Genomic DNA, 19,815 nt, shown 5'->3' on the forward strand with positions numbered 1-19,815 from the left:
TGAGTTGCTTTCTACCCTGTTTGTCCTCTAAGATGTAATCAACTAGTATCCTGTCCTTTCTTCACTTAATTGAGGTTGGTAGACTGATTCTCATGTGGTGTTGTTAAATAGAATAAGGGAATATGGTTTGGGGGAGAAAAAAAGTTTGTGGCTCTCCATTACCTTTGTGCAATATGGTGCAGCTGATTTCAATTCCTGTTGGAGATTTATATCCTGCAGAGCTGTTGGCTTTGTTAGAAGGAACAATGTTTTAAGGAAAGTTCTTTCTCTCAGAGGAAGTTCTTTCTCTCTATAGGAGAACCCTATACTTAGATTAGTTAGTATAGTTAAGAAAAGTAAACACGCAGGAGTTTCTTGTGCTTGATAGCTTGTTTGGGTTTTTTTTCTCCAAAATCAGAGGTTAATATAAAAAATTATTAGTTCTCCTTACATACCTGACTTCAGTTATATCCTTGCTTGATCAGTGCTGCAAGAGAACTAGTATTATTTTGATTTCCTTTTAAGCAGGAGTAAGAATTATATTTTCTCAAGTTCTCTAAATTGACTTAAAACTTAGGAAGTGAAAACAAGCCAAAAGGATTCAAATGAGTAAGAAAGGCAAAAGTTGTCATAAAACTGTCATAGCACCTAAGTTTAATTACAATTTAATTTTTGTTTTGTGTTTTTGTGGGAGTGTTTTGATGATGGTAGTGCACCTCTGACTGTTTTTTTTTTTTTAACTACACACAGCTTACTGCATACTAATGTTCTTTATGAACAGCTCCAGGGAAAAAGTAATCTTCATTTCATCCTAGTATTTGTAACCATCTAATGCAAAATGCCTAATTATATTCTACAACAGACCCAGATATTGTGTCCATTTGAAAATAGTGATGTTGTGCTTACATTATGAGAAAACTAACGGTTTATATTAAGTATTTTTGTAGGTTTCTAAAAATAACAAACTTGAACCCATGGGAGGAATCCTTAAGTCTGAAAAGTTCATTAAGTAGGCTGGATTACTGTGTAAATCCATGGCATGATATATTTTTCAAGTGCTGCAGAAGGCAGAGTCATCGCACATCCATGCTTCCCAGGAGGGGGATTTTCAGTTTTGATTGGAAATTAAATCTAAATTTAGAAGAAATACAATTCTCGGAGTTAAGAGAGTTAAAGAGCGCTTTCTGGCTGTATTTGTGACTTCTTTTGGTTTTTATGTTTGAGTTGTAAAACATATTCTGAAAGTGTGGAAGGATACAAGAGCAGTAGTGCTTGTGTCAGAATCAGCACATTTGGTATTTAGTCTGGGGTACAACAATAGCAGCCATAAGCAAGAGTCTAGGAGAGATTAGGACAAAGTAAGTATTTTTCATACTGCCTCTGAGTAGGCTCTGAACCTCTAGAACTGTCAATTTAATTACTATCTCAGCTAGAAGTGCTTTTCTGTATTCAGTAAATTTTAGTGGATTTCTCCTCCATGTTCATAGCCCTCTCTGTTTTATCACAGATAATTTCAAGCATCCACAACAACCTTAGGCAAGAAGTTCCATAGGTCTGGTATCCATTGCATCACACTACTTTATTTTGTTTGTTTAAAACCTTGATTTCTCTAACTTTATTTCATGCCCTCTAGTAGTTAGGTTGGAATAGATTTCCCCATCTCTTTTAGCATGTATTCTCTCAGTCTTCTGTCCTCCAGATGGCAGAGCTCTGGCTTACTTAATCATTCCTTGAATGGACACCATTTCAGAACCTGGTACAAGCTATGTTGCTCTTCTCTGATTCTTTTTCCATCTTTCATTTTCAATGTGGGGGACCAGAATTGCACACCAGAACTCAAGACATTTGCAAAACTCAGGATTTATGCATGCCTGTGTTCTTATGTTCCATCAGTCTTTCCTAACCATTCTTTTAGAAAAAAACTTTGGTCCGAGTACTCTCCCATTTTAGTCACCACCATGACTTAAAGTGGTGGCTTCTAAGTAGTAGGGCAGCTTGGCTTTCAACATGGGAGAGTTCACGTGGCAGCAGCACTTGCATTTTGGTTTTGTTGAAACTTTCAATCTTGTTGAAAGTTTTGTTGAAACTTTTTGGTTTTGTTGAAACTTTCAATCTGTGGCAAGTAAAAGCAGCCAGTGTGATCACAGCTGTTCTCGTTTCCTTTCCATAGGTCCACCTTCTGTTTTCCAAAGCACCGATGGAAACTGGGTGGCTTTGCAGAACGTCACCCTGCCTCGTCCTCGAATGCTGGCCAAACCAAAGAGTCAGGTGTTCAAAGCTTTGGAGAGCGAGTCCAGCATTGTGTCTGCCTATGACGAGATGGGCTCGGACAGCGAGGATGACTATGACTGGCACGTGGCCTTGAACAAGCTGCGGCGGAGACCCCGGCAATTGCCAGACGACTTCTATTACTCCAATTCCCAGTATGGCACCGAGTGGGCTTATGGCAACGATCAGTACCAGGCAGTGACCTCCCCCTCCTCTGGGTTATACACCAACACGGAGACACTGCTCTCCGATTCGGAAACATCTTCAGTAAACTCTTCCCAGGAAGCTAAAGGACCTAGCAAACTTCTCTGGTTGCAAAGCAGAACTCAAAGTGATAGGCCCAGAATGGAAAAGAAGCACTTCCATGGAGAACTAGATGTAAATTTCAATCCACAGGCAACTAGCTTGGAGTATTCAGACAGCAGTGAGACTGAAGGAGTCCATTATGATTTAGAAAAGAGATCAAGAAGGTGGAAGAAGAACAAAGCCATCTCTGAAGACTTATGTGAAGAAAAGAATCAGGCAAAAGCTAACAAAATGAATTTAAGTCAGGTAATTGTGTTTGAACTTACCAAATGCATTTTCAAAAAGAGCTGGGCAAAACTAATTAAACCATGCTGGCAATATCATGTGAATCATGAGTGGGAGGTGGAGTGTTCTTGCAAGCTTTATCTTCCTTATGGCCCCTAAGTAAGAAGAAGAAAAAGCAGGGTGTTAGACAGGCTTTACCTTTTTCTCAAAGAGGCCACTTTCATCCAATCAAAGACTTTGTTAATGATGTAAAATACAGTGCTCTTAAGAAAAAAACCCTCAGGATTTGTCAACAGCTGAGAAATGTTAATTAATCACTTATTTTGTTGTGCTGGGTTTTTTTTTAACTTCTGTTTTCTTGGTATAAGAAATAACTCATATGCCTGGAAATCTGCTCTTCAGTGTCTACAGATAATCTGGTAAGGAATAAAGCTAATGAGCAGCAGAAATTCAAAAAGGGCTTTTTGTGAAATCCAGTCCAAGTGATGTCTGTTTTTAGTTGGTCATCTTAAGATGAGTTCTGATGTGATAGGGCAAGAGTTTGCAAACTGCTTCCATTTAAATAATTTGTCTCTTCATTAAGAAAACAAACAAAACCTGAAGAAACAAGCAAAAACCCTAGACTGCACTATCTCAAACTCCAAAAAATTGTTCATACAGCTTGAAGACAGCAAACATTTGATTTAAATTACAGGTGGATAACCAAAAAGCCAAGTCTCCTCTATTTGGAGTTTGTCCAGACCTGGGACTGATATTAAGGGATCCATTTGTTCCCCAGAATTTTGTTAGCAGTGCAAGCACACAAGCTCAGGAGAACATTGACCCCTTGTCCAGTTCCGTTTCCCACATTCTACCCCTCTTAAATCCTGAAGCTGCATCATTGCTGCAGCAGGGTAATAATAAGCCTGAAGCAAGGAACTGAGGGCTGGCTTCTCCCTGTGTCTTTGATTACAAGCAGCCTGATTCAGTCTTAAAGCTATCTGACCAAATTTAGGATGCCTAGAACAGTTTTTCTTTCCTTGTGCTACTAGCTGTATTTCCTATAGAAAAACATCAGTACAGCTGATTGTAAGTCAATATTAGGATTCTAGATTTCAGCAAGATTTTAATGCTGGATGTCATTAATTCTGGACCCATTCCATCTGCTTTGAGGACAGAGTGTGGGTGTTCAGGGTGTTCTGTACTGATTCATTCACACTTATGTCCTCATATATTTAAAATCAACAGTTCTCGAAGGGAAGTATGATGTAATATAATGTGATCTGATGACACATCAGTGGCCATTATTGACTTCCTGGAACATCAGGCAGAATTACAAGGCTTTACAGGGACTGCACAAAGATTGTATCTTGTACACAGACTTCTGCATTTAGCTTTATGACTTTGTTTTCTTTCTTTCGTGACCTCTGTGTGTCTGTATTCATATTGTGGCTTCCTAGTCACAGTAGACAATATACAGAGCATGGAAGATCAGAGCTCACAGAGAAAGTCCTGGAGACTTTATAGAATCATAGACTCATTTAGATTGGAAACACTTTTAAGATCAAGTCCAGCTGTTAACCCTGCACTGTAGGGCCGACCACAAAATGTTGTCCCTAAGTGCTATGACTACATGTCTTTTAAATGCCTCCAGGAATGGTGTATCAACCATTTTTCCCTGGGCATCCTTTAGCATCTTAGTGTGTGCTTTAAAGTGCAAAATTAGTGGAAAATTAGATACTTCTTTCCCAAGTCTTTGTGAGTTGCTTTGTCTCTTATAACCTCTCTGATGTGCTGAAAGTGCAAGATTCAGAATTCTAACCCTCTCTCCTCTACATTTTACCCTTGAGGCTAAAAGAGGCTCTTCCTTCTCCCTTGCTTCCTCAGCCTCAGTGGGGCAAGCAGAGGCACAGTGCCTCCAGATCATGCCACTGTTTCCAGAGCAATGAAATTCTCACTAGGAAGTTTATGTATGGGTGGGTTTGCATGTGTTTATTTGGTTGAACAATTCTAGGAAGCAAGTAAAATTGCAATGTGTGTGAGGAACCTGATTTAATGTATGAAAATGAATTAGCCAGACATCATTTACAGTGCTCAGGTAAATGAGATTAAAGGGATGTCAGAGTTTCATATATTCCCCAGAATTATTTATTGATCTAAAATGATTGATTTGAGGCTGCAGCAGGGAGAGCGCTACATATAAACAGTTCTACAAAATTATAATGCAGGTGTGTAAAGAATTACAGTGATACATAGACTTAAGAAAGATTGACTGCAGGGTCTTAAACCAGGCATCGCTTTTCACATTATGAGATTAGGCAGAGATTGCAGAGACCATACAAACTCTTGTTGAACCAAGAGATTAGACAGTAAATAACTGATTATATGTCAGTTGCAGTAAAGGAACACTTTTTCAGTACTTCACTGCATTGGAATATAATCTTATTTTACTGCATTGTAGTAGTAAGATGATAATTTGTTAACCATTATGTTTTCGTCATCATTGTAGAACAGGATTTCAGTTTATCGGCCTAAAAGTTGGGGTTTCATTTTTAATTTTCAAATAGTGAAGGTTGCTTTCTTGTTTTTTACTCTCCAGGTTTCTCAGTGAGATGAAAACAAGCCCATTTTCTTTTTTATTCTGAGTCTAGAGAGTTGTAAGCAGTTATGGAACCTGCTTACAGTTTCTGGAAAAAATGTAGTCAGTTCATAACTCATAACTGAATTTCACTTTAAAATTGGGTATTTTTTAATCAGGATCCAATCCCTAGAGTAGGATAATGCTGTGGCATTTAAAAAAAAATATATTTTAGACACAACAATGGAATGCCGACTTTGTGACTGAGAGAGAATTTTTGGTTTAAAGTCTTCAATGCCTTAGAAGGGGAAACCTGAGAACAGATACCAAGATGTGCTGTATCTGTGGAATTTTTTGCTTAATGATAAGTAAAAGAGCAAGCTCCTTTACTGAGCTGTCTGTAGAGACACCATAAACACAGTCATGAAGCAAGATATGAAAAATGTCCTGATAAAACCAGTCCTGCTATAAGTAATATCTGATTGCTTATATACCACAAAAGACATATTTCTGAGGGAACTGAACTGGAAAATGCAACCTTGCTTTTAATGATTATTTTTCAAATGGTAATTTCTTACAAAAAATGGGCACTTAATCCACCAATAATTATCTGCTTTTATTATTAATAATTGTAATAATAGTTGATACTATTAGTAATAATGATTATTGACTCCCATTATTTTTTTGAGAGAAGGATATGACTGTTGCTTAATGTAGCTGAAGTTTTTATGTTTCTGATGCAAACTGGAGTGGCTTAATTGCTTCAAGTGAAAGAAGTGCCCTCATTATGAGTTTGCTTCTTTGATCAGGAGCCCCCACCTGTTAATTACAGCCCTGCAGGCAGGTAAGGGGTGAGCACCGTCAGGCTCCCACGGGATGGCGCTTGGGATGTATTCTTTGAGAACAGCTCCCTGAAATCGCTCTGGCTCTTGATGAGAAACTGCCTGCAAACCTCACAGCTTGTGTATTCTCCTGAAAATTTTCGTTTCCAATTTTTGGTTTCCTATATGAAGGGAACTTTCTCACAGGAATTTATAGTTGAACATAGATTTTGTTCTGGAGCATCTTTTTTTTTTTGTATTTCGTTTCCATCTACTCTGATTACATTGACTTATCAGCGATTTGTGTGCAAGGATTTGGACACTTTTTGTGAGTAAAGGTGTATTTGTTGTTTTCATTGTCTCCTAAAAGACTTATGCTTGCATAGAAACACTTGATTTTCTTTTAGTGAAACTGGGTTCATGGCTGTTTCAGTCTGCCAGGCCCTCACAGAAACTCAGTTTTCAGATAAAATGGTAGCCCTTTATTCTTGTTTGCAGTTATTAGCATAATGTATTGCTGATTGATGCAAATGGGAATTTACACACTGATTTGTGTAATGGCACAAAAATGTCATTAAACTTACCAGAAAGAGTGAAAACACGAACAGTAAAGTAAAACAGAATTTAATGGATCTATTCACTAATAATAGTAGTACCTTTCAGTTTATTTATTTTATTGTTTTCATGGCTGCTAATGCATTTTTTAACTTGTCAGTCCATGAAAGAGGTATAATCTCCTCATAAATAATTTTCTGCCACTATCTGAAAAGCCCAACACACAAGTCAAGCAGCCTTTTATTAACAGAAACCACAAAGTGCAGCAGTGTAAGGTACCATTATCTCTGCATGTACACAGGAATTAACAGCTCTAGCCAATATAGATAATCCACCCACTCATTTAAAGGAGGTTGGAAAGCTAAAAAACGGGTTATAGACATACCTGAGCCCAGTGTAATACAGTCAATACTCTCAAGAAACAATATGTATTCAAAACACAGATTTAGCTAATGCAGAATGAGACTCTGGAGTTGCCAAGGCATCTCATTACTTTCATCTGTGCTGGCAGACCTAGCAAAAAGATCTTTAAGTTGCTGCCATGTGTGATTCTGTGAAGCCTGGTATTTTTGGGGGATTAGGAGGAGTTGTCATATTGCTGTTGTCAATACAGATTCTTTAGATTAACTAGTGGTGCTTCCCATGGGTGTATCTGTGCACTGCTACTCCAATAAAGCTGCTAAGCAGTTAAAGCTAAGCAGATCTATTTAAGAAGCCCCCAGAGGACTGGTGCATGTCCAGCTGCACAGTGAAGTCTGTCAGTACAGAAGTGAGGAGGAAGTGTGGGAAAATCCACCATTCTGGACTGCCGGCCTCCCTCACTGCTCCACTAGATTTTATATACACATCTGTAACCTCATTTGAACCAGGATAACAAATTCTTGTCTGTACAAGATTGATCTGCTCAAATGTCTGCATAGAATGGGATTTTCTTCTTTTCCTTGAAGACTTGATCTCAAATTAAATAGTGTTCAGTCTTCCTCAACACTGCTAGAGTAAGCCCACACCCCTAGTGCAGAGCAGTAATCCTAAACCAGGTTTTGGTAGATCAGAGCTGTACCAATTTTTGGAGGTACCAATTAAATAAATGGAGGTCACTCAAGTAAAGAGGAGTTCCATTAATTAGCTTAGACTAGATACCAAGCTATAAATACCTCAGGTTTAATGAGCTGTATCTTCACTAAACTGTAGTCTCATAAAATACAAGCATACAGTTTGTCTGGGCTTTCTATCCTGTATATCACATAAATTATGATTGTTTCTTTCCTGGGTACAAATTGATGGACTGATTGATTCAGGAGCAGATTTCAGGGGTATTTTTAATAGTAGCTTAGTGACTTGTGAGTATTGGTCATTTGGCAGATTGTTGTTTGGAGTGTATTACTGATATTTGTAATGAGTTGTGGAGTGATGTGCAAGAAACATCTGAAGAAAACTTCCCTTGCAATTTGAGGAAACATCGTTATGGTAGAGATTAATTTAAGAGGTGAAATGCACCAGTCTTTTACATGTATATAAGAGAAGGTCATATTATAAAACTGAAGTGAAAGCACACTGGTTTTAAATCTTGTTTTTGATCATTGAACAGCTTTTTAGCAGAAAACGCTTTTTATTTTGCAGAAGCTGATTGTTTGGGAAAAGAGTTTCAGCATAAACCCATGGTTCCCCTTCCATTGTAGCTCTCAAATTTCTATTGTTCCTTCAGATCCTGATTTTCTAAAAGGGCCTTCTGCATACTGAAAGTGAACTATAAAGGAATAATTTAGTTGTGTAATTGATTGAATTGCAAATAGCTGCAGACAAAAATTGTCCAGAACACTGTGAAAGTGCTGAACACTCCAGTATAGTTTACTGTATGAAAGATGAGAACTGACATTATGAACATGGTGTGTCAATCCCTTAAAAGCAATTTGGCGGTATGGTTTGTGAGGGAGTGGGCAGAGTTAACATTTCCTGTGAGAACTGGAGGTAATTGGTTCATCCCTGAACAGTGCTGCTACAGCTGCTCCTGTTTATGTATTTCTAAATGAATGGAAGACAGAACACAGATTTTAGTCTCTCCAGCAGTGTCTGGTCTTGTCACAGTATGAGAACCTAAGGCAGATAGGAATAATTTCCTCTCTGAGAATTGCTCCCAATCATCCTCCTAGACCTGCTGAGATGTGCCTGCCACTCTGGTCCCAGGCTGAATTCTTCATAGCCACCTTCTGGGTGGTTTTGCACAACTATGTTCCATTTCAAAATATCTGTCACTTTTAAACCTACCTAATACCATCTTATTTCATGGACTTGGCTGAAGCACCAAACAAGCTAATGATTCAAAACTTTCTCTCAGCAGTCAGCAGGGAGAGAACACTTCCAGAAGGCAGCAAATGCTATAGGTGGAACAGGTTGCTCTGGGAGGTGCCTGTTTCTCTCCAGGGACTGTAGTACAAATCAGGGCAAATTGGGTCCTAATCAGACAGCACAGATCCAGAAAATTAATTGATACATACCTGGGGATTAATTTGTAGAACAACTATGAGATATTCTCAGAATTTGTCAGCAAGGGCTGACAAAACTATCCCCCTTTCCACCTTATTAAATGCTGGGCAAAGATTTTGCTTTTCTTCTCTTCAGCTTCCAAGGGGACTTGTGGCCGAGTCTGTAGCACCCACTGTATTTAACTGACCCTTTAAGTGTTTCCCAGCTTTAAGGATCCAAGACTCAGAACAGAAGGTGCTCCTGAAGACTGAACTTGCTCCACAGAGGTTGGCATTTGGAAAAAAAAAATCATTTCTGTAGAGGATCTACTTATGCAAATAATCACTGAGAAAGCTGACAATTTAAGCCACATCATGTAACAAAAGAGGAGTTTTTCAAAACTTGTTTCCAGCAGTTTTTAAGAATAACATGGATAATGCTCAAGACCAAGCAGTCAGGGAACGAAAGCACAGCTTTCAGCTGAAAGCTGAACACAACTGCCAGGTTACAGGTTATTTCATTCCCACACCACACTTTTATCTGCACTGTCCCTGCAAGGGGTGGCAGTGCTGGAAATACTAGCATGTATTATTAGTTGCACACAGATACATAGTGATTTTCAGTTCCTTTTTAGATAACATGAAAGTAAGAAGGAATGATGAATATAATCCAGCAAGTGTTGGTTTACTGGCATTCCTATTTTATCAGAACACTTAGTGTGCTTTCTTTCTGGCTTTCCTGCAGAGTGATCATACCTATATTTTCTAGAAAGCTGGAAAAATATAGCTAGAACTTTTTCTCTCTATGCCTACACAGGATTTTATATGGTTTTTCTAATGTCTTTGTAGGATTTTGATGATTTATCAGAAACAGATGTAAGCAATGAGGATCAGCACCATGATGTTAAGCCTGAACTTATGGAGGATGAGCTTAAATCCAGGTTATTTCAGCTTGCTGCTAAAATGAGTGACAAGGAAACATCATCTGGTGAAGAACAAGAGTCAGAACCTGGAATAGATCTGGAAAACCAGAAGGAGAGTTTGTCCTCAGAGGAAAATGGCAGAAGTATCCAGGAAGAGTTAAAGAAGGTAAGTGGTAGTTAGAAAGGCGTAGGAATAGTACTGTAAGAGTTAGAATGCAAAAACGAAAATTCTGGATAGAAAACTGAACACAGTTGCTTAAAAAAACGTGAAGTCCTTTATACTGGTCTAAGTCTGAACCTCTTGTTCAGATAAAAGTTAATGTTTTGCTCTCTGTGAGGAGCAGAAAGCCTACAGCATCAGTTCCAAGCAGGGAACTTAGCCTGTGCAACAAAACTGTTAACTGGGTGATACTAATGGAATTAACTGAAAATGGACTTACACTTTTGGTTTTTAACAGCATATCCAGTTTTTCTTTTTTTGTGTCCTTGCTAACCAGTGGTTTTTTTTCCATCCTTTTAGTTGCTCCTCTCTTTGTAGTATTATCTAGTTCATGCTGATGACATAGATTCTTCTTTTGCATTTCTATAAAAATATTTAGTGTTTCTTTAAAGCTTTCCAACCCTGTTGCCCTGTCAGCTAATAGGCTTCTGAGAGTAGTAACATTTCCTAATGAAACTGAAATTTGGTGTCAGTTCTAATAGTGCCTGAGATCCTTCATTTGTGCCATTTCAGCCTTACAATTTAGATACCAGATTTCAGTGTCACTCACAGGATTTACCACCTCCTCTCTTCCCTCTCTACCTCTGAATTTCTCTTCAGATTGTGTGGTTTGCTTGAATTTAGTGCTAGAGGAGCCCAGTGGTGCCCCTTGCCATTCAAGTACTCTAATTCCTTAGTTCCACTTAGGTTTATTCTAGTTTGCTGCATATCATGACTTGCCTTTTGGGGTATTGTGTGCACAGCAGCTCAGCTTTGACAAGGAATGTGGACAACTCTCTAAAGGAAATCTGTTTGTCATAATTTGAAAGATGTTTTGTTATATTTGTTATATTTTTCTATTTATTTTGTATATTTTGTTATATTTGTTATATTAGGAAAGGTGTTTAGTTCATTATATAAAGAGATGGTACACTGGGAGCTGAAAACAGAATGGAGTAATCCAGGCAGATGATAGAGGTGCTGTCCAAGAATACAGGAACGGTGTCACAAAAGCCAGTGCCCATCTGGAGCTGAATGTGTCCAGAGACACAAAGGGGGGAAAAAGTGTTCTACAGGTCCATGAGCAGCAAAAGGCAGATGAGGGAAAGCTGGGCTCACTACTGCAGTGATCTGGTGACACAGAACGTGGAAAAGGCTATTACACAACATTGTTTTCACCTCAGTTTATGGGTAAGATTTTCCCTCAAGAATCCCCGGCCCCTGAGACCTATGGGAAAGCCTGGAGCAGTGAAGGCTTGTCCTTGGTAGAGGAGGATCAGGTTAGCAGACATTTCAAAAACTGGGATCCGCACATGTGCATGGTGTCTGATGGGGATGCACTTCCGAGACCTGAGGGAACTGGCCCATATAATTGTGAGGTTTATCTTTGAAAGATCGTGGCAATCTGAGACATTCAGAGCTATGAGTATTGTTTATTTTGGCTTTAACAAGACTTCTAGCAGTCAAATGCAAAGGGAAATGCAAGTCCTGAACGTGGGAAGTGATTAGCTTATGCATCTCTGTTCAGTGAAATTGGTGAGACCATTTTTGGAATGCTGTGTCCTGTTTGGGGCTCCCCAATAGAAGGTACACATGGACACACTGAAATGAGTCCTGTGAAGGACCACAGAGATGATTAAAAAAATGGGGCATCTATCATATGAGGAGAGGCTGAGAGAGTTGGAATTGTCTATCGAAGACAAGAAGAGAAGGTCTGGGAGAATTTCTTCAATGTATTTAAATATCTAATAGGGGAGAATGGGGAGTGTTTGTTATGGGAAATAAAGTGGAAATGCAACTCTTTCCTCCGATAGGAATGGAAACAGTGGGCACACACTGAAATACAAAAAAATCCAATCCAAATGAAAAGCTTTTTCACTGTGTTACTGTTTAAATACTGGAATAGGTTTCCCAGAAAGATTGTAAAGTCTGTGTTGTTGGATATGATCAAAATCTGACTGGACAACAGCCCTGGGCATGTGGTTTGAGCAGAAGAGTTGGACTAGGTAATCCCCTTACATTCCAAATATAAGGAGCATGTGACTCTTTGATTCTGAGTTATTTAGCCATGGACTACATGGGAGTGTAAATACTTTTGTTATCACATGTGCAAATATCTCCATGATGTACACACAACCTTTCCAAAGAAATCACATAAAGGATTTATTGTCAGGGCTTGTTAGCAGCATTTAATTTATTTTTATTTGTTTTGCCAAGACAAAACAGCAATATCACATTATTCAGCAGGATATGTCGGCTAGCTGGGGTTATAACATTATGCAAATGAAATCCAGAATTAAAGGCTGTAAAGAGGACTTTCTGAAATGCTCCTGTATAGAGAACTGAGCACAGAAAATGCTGAATGTATGTTTTTGGTGTACTTACTCATCTGCATGCATCTACAGAGTAATATTGGTAGGTTTTTTCCTCTCCTAATTTTGCTATTTCTTTCAAATTAGTATGTCATCTATCTAAAATACAGCAAAGATTAATATCTTTTTTTCTCAGTAACATTTTTTTAAGTTTTAAAAAAGTGCTTACCATGTTCAGCAAAAAAATGAATGCTTGGAGTTCCTAATCCTTTATTTTATTTGGATAAAAAAGTTATCTTCATTAATGGTCACAGTATATACTCTTTTTGTCTATAATAAAGAAACCAGAATACTCCAGTATTCTTCATGGTCTGGAATTCAGTGCAATTGGCAGGGAAACCTTCTCCAGGTGTAGAGAAACAAGCACCCTGCTTTCATTCTTATTCTTGACAAGTCTTTCAGTTGTCCTTAAAGGTACTTTTAAATCATCTGACATGTGCCTTCTCTCTGGAAAGTTGGCTGGCCAACATCTTACCAGGAAATACTGAAGATGACAGTGTATAAAACCAGCTGGGGCTTTGTCAGTCTAAAGTACAGACATACCCAAACTCATAAAAGATGCAATAACTTTAGGATGAGTAGATGTCATGTGAAAGACAAGCATAAGAGAACCTATTTTCAGGCAACCAATGATTTTAGATGCTTTCAAAGCCAGAAGTCCCCATATGCTTTCTCTTTAAAAATGCTGATTGTTGGAAAATGCACATTTGTAGGGATTTACAGATCTTTCAGTCCATCACTCACCACTATTGGTCAGAGACAGCCTCCTGAGCTGGGCATCACGTTTCAAATTAAATATACAGAAGCATTAGTTCAGCATTGTAGGAGCGATGGGTGGTAGGACGGTCGGGACAGATGGAGACGAGAGATCTCCAAAGCCAGGTCTTGGAACTTGGGGTTTATTGCAAAGGGCCTGGGTGCAGGGCCCTGCTGGGAGCCAGCCACAGCTTGGAGCAGGCCCCAAAGAGGAGCCCAAAAGAGAGAGTGAGCAAGAGAGAGCGAGCGAAGAATAACAGCAAAATGAAAAGAGGACAGAAGAAGAGTAAAAGAAGATGAAGTTCCCGTTACAATACAATACATTTTCTTCTGAGCTGATTATAATTCTCACTAACCAATCTAGTACAAGATACAAATCCTGTAGCATTTACATACAGCCTATAAGAATCATTACATTACTATACTGTGTTACATTTTAAACCCTAAAAACTACGCTGTGGACCACTTCTGCCAAGCTGGCAGGGTCTGCTGTGACCCTTGGACCTGTCTGCAAGCAGAGGGTGTTGTTCCATCAAAAGGGGATTATCTTCAGTGGCCATACTGTTGTTTTCCCATTGTACAGTAACTAAGGCTTGGTATCTCAAAGCTTGCTTTCATTTCAATCTTGCTTATAGTTTCCATATACTCAAAATCTTTTGCCAGGCAATCATATTTATAAGAGTTTTGTGTTTCATCTTCCCCAACACTGCACCATTAAAATGAGAGCTGGAGTGCCTAGATTCTGCTTTTTGTTCCTGAACATAAATACTATACTTTAGCCATCTTGCTTTTATTTTAGCCATGCTGCTTGTCTTTCTTGGTCTTTAATCTTCTGTTCTCATAAGCTTATTCGGGAGCACTTCAGCAGCTTTAAATTGCTGGGAATTTTTAGTTCTTGTACACCTGACCATAGGATAAGACTTAAAAACATGTATTGTTTTTGAATCATTGGAAATTAGGTACCTGGTGCTTAGCTGACCTTCACCTGTCTGCACCTTTAAAAACCAGGGCTTCTGTTTTAATTAGAATTTAAATAGAAACTGGGAATATCACGTAATCACACATTGAGCTGATGCTTTAAAAAGGATATTTAGTATATTATTATCTGAAGCAGTGGTAGAAGTGGTATCCTTCATGGAGAGTTAGCTGAAGTTGATTGGCATTTATGGATTCTCAATTCTTGCTTCAGATTGAGGTTTTGAATTGTATGTCTGCCTTTAAGATGCAAATTTAAATATGATGACCTTTGAGTTAATTATTTAGTTCATCTGGGATACCTGAGGATTTAGGTCGGTATTAATTAACACAAGTTAATTTTGGGACTTAGACTTAAATCTTCTTAGATTTTCAGCACCTTCATTTTCATTATCCCTCAGTTTGTGATTGCCTAAAATGATCTTGTGGAGATTCACAGCTCTCATTTTAAAACAAGCATAATCCTGCAGCAGGCTTGTTTTTATGGAAAATATTTTGTGCTTCTTAAGCTACAGAAGTAATTAATGGTCTTTCTGGGGTATTCAGAGCCCTGAAAAGTCCACTTGTCTTATTTGTGCAGTGAAAGGCCATGGTTTTCACCAAAAGTCGTGTTTAGGGTAGAGTTGGCCTTCAGCCCTTCTAAACTTCAGGTGTGAACAAACCAAAATTAAAATTGTACAACTGTTTTCTTAGTGAAACATCTTTTAGTAGCGCAACGATTTGCACAATTCTTTCTGTCTTGCTCCTTTTTTTTTTTGATTGATTGGTTAGTTTTTGCTTTATTCCACCAAACCCTAAATGAATGCCTAAAGAAAAAAAGCAAAATGTAAATTCTCTTTGAGGTATCTTAATGGCACTGATCCTGAGAGTGGCAAGCATGATAAATGGAATGTGTTTAGTTCACAGTCTCCTCCATCCATTCTCCTTCTCTTTTAATGCTTTCATGAAGATAAATTGACTGGGTCTTTATTTCATGGTATATCACAGAATTACATTCTAGAAGGCTATTTTGGCAGGTTGCAATTTGAATGCAGTCTATCCCTGTGACCACTTTATCAGAAACTATGGAGATTATGTTAAAAAACAGATTAGCCCCTGCCATTTTTTCAAACATAGCATGAAAATTGAAATAGTTGTTAAAACCTTACTTGTGTTTTTTGTCACCTTCTACTTAGCACTACAACTTTCTTAAGATATACCAATGAGCAAGCGAGTTAAACTTCCATAGTAATGTGGAGTTTCCCTCCTCTGCATTAGCTTGATGCAATGTGCTGTATGCTTAAGGAATTTCTTTAAATCCTTTATGCATTTACTTCTGCTCAGAGAATCTTACAACCAAGGCTTAGTAACTTTGTTTAAATCCTGTTGTTGTCTGTTGCCATTACTACATGACACAATAGCTCTTCTCTGAATGACAGCCTCTAAGTGAGTTTGTTAAGTAGCACAGTGGGATCCTGTTTCCTAAGTGAAACCTCCCAAGTCTCTTGACAGTATGAATAACAGCATAAATCATCTTTTCATTAAATATTTATTCTTCCATCCTCTGGAAAATTTTTATTCTTCTTAGGTTTTAAAAAGATTTATTTTGGGGAAAGCATGAACTATGAATAACATTTTCATGTTGGTTTTTGCCAGAGGCCTATTTCCTTTGTTTCAAGAATACATCTCGCTTTTTTTCACCAGGTAAATTAGCACTGCTCAACTACTGGCATAATGAGATTGAGACTTATTAGAAAATCTGCCTGGCTTCTGTCTTTTTAGCAAGAAGAATAGCCAGTAGCCGTGCATGTGGGTGCATGTTCCTGCAGAAGAGAGGGCCAGCTCCCTGGTGTGTGTGCTGGTGGCTGTGCCCAGGGCTGGCCTTGGAGGGGATGGCCAGGGCTCAGTAAGGGAGGTCAGGCAAGCTTGGGGCTCACTGGACACAGTCACTGGAGAGACCTTTGCTCACAGCCTTGATGGAGCTGGAGAATGTCATTGGACATGCACATGCCAGTGAATCCCTCCTGTACAGCACAGACCTGTTGAAGCATCACGGCAGGGATGTCTGGGAGGCTGACACGGCAGTGCTGGAATACCAAGAGCCTGTGTCTCCTGGTGGCTGGGCTTCTTGAGGCATTTGTGCTGGTGCAGGCAGTGTCCTCACAGAAATGGTGTCGTAGTTTTTGTGATCATTATCTTGCAACAGTTGCAAGATAATACATGAATTCCTGAGTATTTTGGCTGGTGTCTTGGTTCAGGAAGGGGTTTATAGGAAACTGCCATCCAGCTTCATATGCCTAAAAGCTTTAGAAGTAAAAGCTTACTCTCTGAATAAAAGTTTCTAAAGGAGAACCAGTGGATCACGTTGTCCAGAAAACACAACAGCGTAAGTACAGTAGCTTACTAAATTGCTGCTATTATGGTAGTAATGCTGAACACTGCAGTACAATGATATCTTCCTGGGTTAAGAGCTTGGAAGTTGTTTGTGTGTCTGTTGTTTCACAGTTTTGTGTGCAAGATGCTCACATTAATTCTTGTGTTTTCATAGCTAATTGCTTTTAAAATTATGTTAATTATCTGGGCAGTCTCCCAAAGTCCAGGATTGAAAACTGAATGTGGACAGCATTGTAAAAAGTGGTCTTTAAGGTTTATGAACTGCAGATAATCTATGCACAGGATTTTCAATGACAGCAGAGAAAAAAATATTGGGTTACAGAAGGTGAAAAGCAGTATGAGACAAGAATCTTCACACTGGGCTAATGGATCCAAAGTTTTAAGTTCTCAATTTATCAAACCAGTCAAGTATATGTTCAGCTTTAAACTGAGGTTTAAGTGGTTTGCTGGACAAAATTCCCATTCAAGGTGTTTCTCCAATGTATTTGCTATTATTAATCAGTCTTTAGTATGAAATATCAAGCTGATCCTAAGTTTATTTTGTCAAAATATGAGTCTTCTGTTTCAAGCATCAAGACCATGAACATTTATTTTTTAAAGTTTCCAAAGCAAGAAGGGTTGTTTGTGTACCTCCAATTGTGACACTTCCTGGGCTCAGTACAGTTGTGTAAATAGACCATCTGAGATATCTTAGAGCATCCCACAGGACCTTAAGCTGCTAGTCCAGAAGCAATGTGAATCTCCCAGGTCCATGTCATATCAGACAGTATTGTTTCAAAATCCTCACACACTCCAAGCTGTTTCAAATTGTACTTTGTCTACCTGTGTTTAAGCAACTGAATCAAAGCCCTGTTGGATCTACTAGTGAAGGGCAGAAGAGATGACACTTCAGCTGCCTTCACATGGGGAATGCAGTATTTTTGTAAACAGCTTTTTTCTTAGTCTCAGTTCTGACACTTGCCTGCACGCTCACCCAAGCCAGCTCTTGTAGTGTGCATGCAACGGGAATCTCCTTCAGTTCTGTCCTTGCCAAAGATTTATTTACTTACAGAGAAAATGTCCAAGCTATTCTACAGATACAGTTGCAGAAAAGCAGTGAACATTAGTGTAAGCTGCTGGAACAAAATAGTGGGAAAAGAGACTATTTTTTACTACCATTTTGTCTTCTTTTGTAAGCTGCCTCAAGACTGGGAAGTGAAAACTGAGGTCTTTCCGATGTAGCTGAAAGAGTTTCAGGGAAATGCTACTCCTCAGCTGGAAGATACTTCTGTCACAGCACAGCCAGCAGGGCAGCTGTGGTTTAGTCATTACTTCACGGCAAAACCAGTCAGTTCAGTTTAAACAGGCCTAAGGAAATTAGGGAGATTGCTGTAAGCCTACTGGCTGGTCACTGGAGACTTGTACTATGAAGGGTTTTACTTGCTTGTTTTAGGACAGTGAGCCCAGCACCAAAGAGTAGGAAGTGATTTGGCACAAGACATCTTGCTTAACTTAGCCCAGGTGTTTCTCACATGGGCATCTGACTGTGGCATAAGTGAGGTACAGACTCTTTGGTAACTACTGTCCAAATTGCTACCATGTACACTCCAAAAGTGGAGATAGCTGGATTTTCTTCTTCTTCTTAACACTGCTGCAAAAGTGTTTTTCCATTCCTAGTGACACTTTTTGTGGTGGTAGAAATAGTATTTTCACTCTGATTCATTTTATAAACAATTGTGTGTGATTTGCAATTTCTGTCTCAATGAAGTCTGTTAGTCTAAATCTCATAAATAAGATTAAATTAGGCATTGCTTTATTTTAAATATTTTAGTAATCAATGTAAAATTGAAATTTTATGCTATTTTAATCTTGGTAGTTTCTTTATCCTTGCTGTTTATCCTAAACTTCCCTGTAAGTCTGAACCTGTATAGTTGTTAACCTCTGTAGCTGTTAATATAATTTTTCTGCCTTTTTATTTAACTGCTTTCCCACTATCTAGGAAAAACAAAAGGCTTTTGATCTTCATTTAAAGCTGCAGTTTTTATCCACTGTATTGCAGCAGGTGAGAAAGCTTTGTTTTGTTTGTGTCTTCTTACATCTCTTATGTGGTAAGAGATGCATTAACGTGATATTGAGGGTTTCCACATTTATCAATCAACATTCTTAAACTCAAAATGTTTTCTTGGAAATATCAGGCCTGAAAAATCATACCTTTTGGCCACAATCAATAATCAGTGCAGAAAATTATTTTATAATCACAGTTAACATGTGGAGCAGACTGACTTCCTTGTTTGGCCTTGTGATGAAAATTTGGTTTTGTCAGTAAAGAAGAACAGAAGACAAAGATAAGGTGTATGAACTTTCTATTCTCATGTACTCACCTATATTAAGAAATTTGGAAGGAAGTTTTACTGACCATAGTGGTCTTCAAAAATCTTTCTAAGTTCTCAATTTAAAAAATAATTAAAACCCTTAATTCATTGTACAATTTGTACAGTAAGTAGATATTTTCTCACTTTGCTGCTAGTGACTGTTGCTTATGATTCTTTTAGGCAGAAAGAGGCTTTTATATTCTGTGCTATTTAAGTCTCAGCTTATGAGGATCGCATATTAAAAATATTTTCATTATATTCCCTGAGCAAATATATGCTTAGCTTATATTTTAAAATACCTGCTATTTTTAGTATGTCATACATCATTCTCTCAGTTATAAAATAAGAATAACTTTTTTGTGTTAGAAGTTGATGCTTAATTTAACAAGACACTTGTGTCAATTTTTTTTTTCCTTGCTCTTAATTTTGTCCTATGAGTTTTAATAATCTTTTAATTATTTTGATTTTATTTAGTATAAATATCAATGGTAACATTAAAGAAAAAGTGTTTATCCAGTTGTGTAATGTCATCAGTATGTATGTGTCCATTGTATATCACAATCCTGTGTAGATTTTTAGATGGGAATATTTTAATTTCCGACTTAGCCTATAATATTTCACCTCTTGGAAAATCACTTCCATTCTCATGATTAGAGGCAACTTGTCTCTAGAAATAAGGCATTAAATATTAAT

At 38.2% G+C, this 19,815-nt stretch overlaps 1 protein-coding gene across 7 annotated transcripts in view; it reads left to right on the forward strand.

Moving 5' to 3' along the window:
* The window catches only part of MYRIP (myosin VIIA and Rab interacting protein), a 205,990-nt gene that overhangs the window by 170,849 nt on the left and 15,326 nt on the right, over positions 1–19,815 (forward strand). For 4 of the 7 annotated variants that reach the window (XM_058021341.1, XM_058021365.1, XM_058021348.1 and 1 more), the window contains 3 exons: positions 2,150–2,799; positions 10,023–10,262; positions 18,750–18,812. In XM_058021341.1, the coding sequence (XP_057877324.1) occupies positions 2,150–2,799; positions 10,023–10,262; positions 18,750–18,812 (953 nt within the window). The remainder of the gene's footprint in view (positions 1–2,149; positions 2,800–10,022; positions 10,263–18,749; positions 18,813–19,815) is intronic. The other 3 variants (XM_058021357.1, XM_058021382.1, XM_058021388.1) reach the window with 1 other exon arrangement.

Source organism: Melospiza georgiana, chromosome 1 (genome assembly GCF_028018845.1).
Source record: "Melospiza georgiana isolate bMelGeo1 chromosome 1, bMelGeo1.pri, whole genome shotgun sequence".
Classification (NCBI taxonomy): Eukaryota; Metazoa; Chordata; class Aves; order Passeriformes; family Passerellidae; genus Melospiza; species Melospiza georgiana.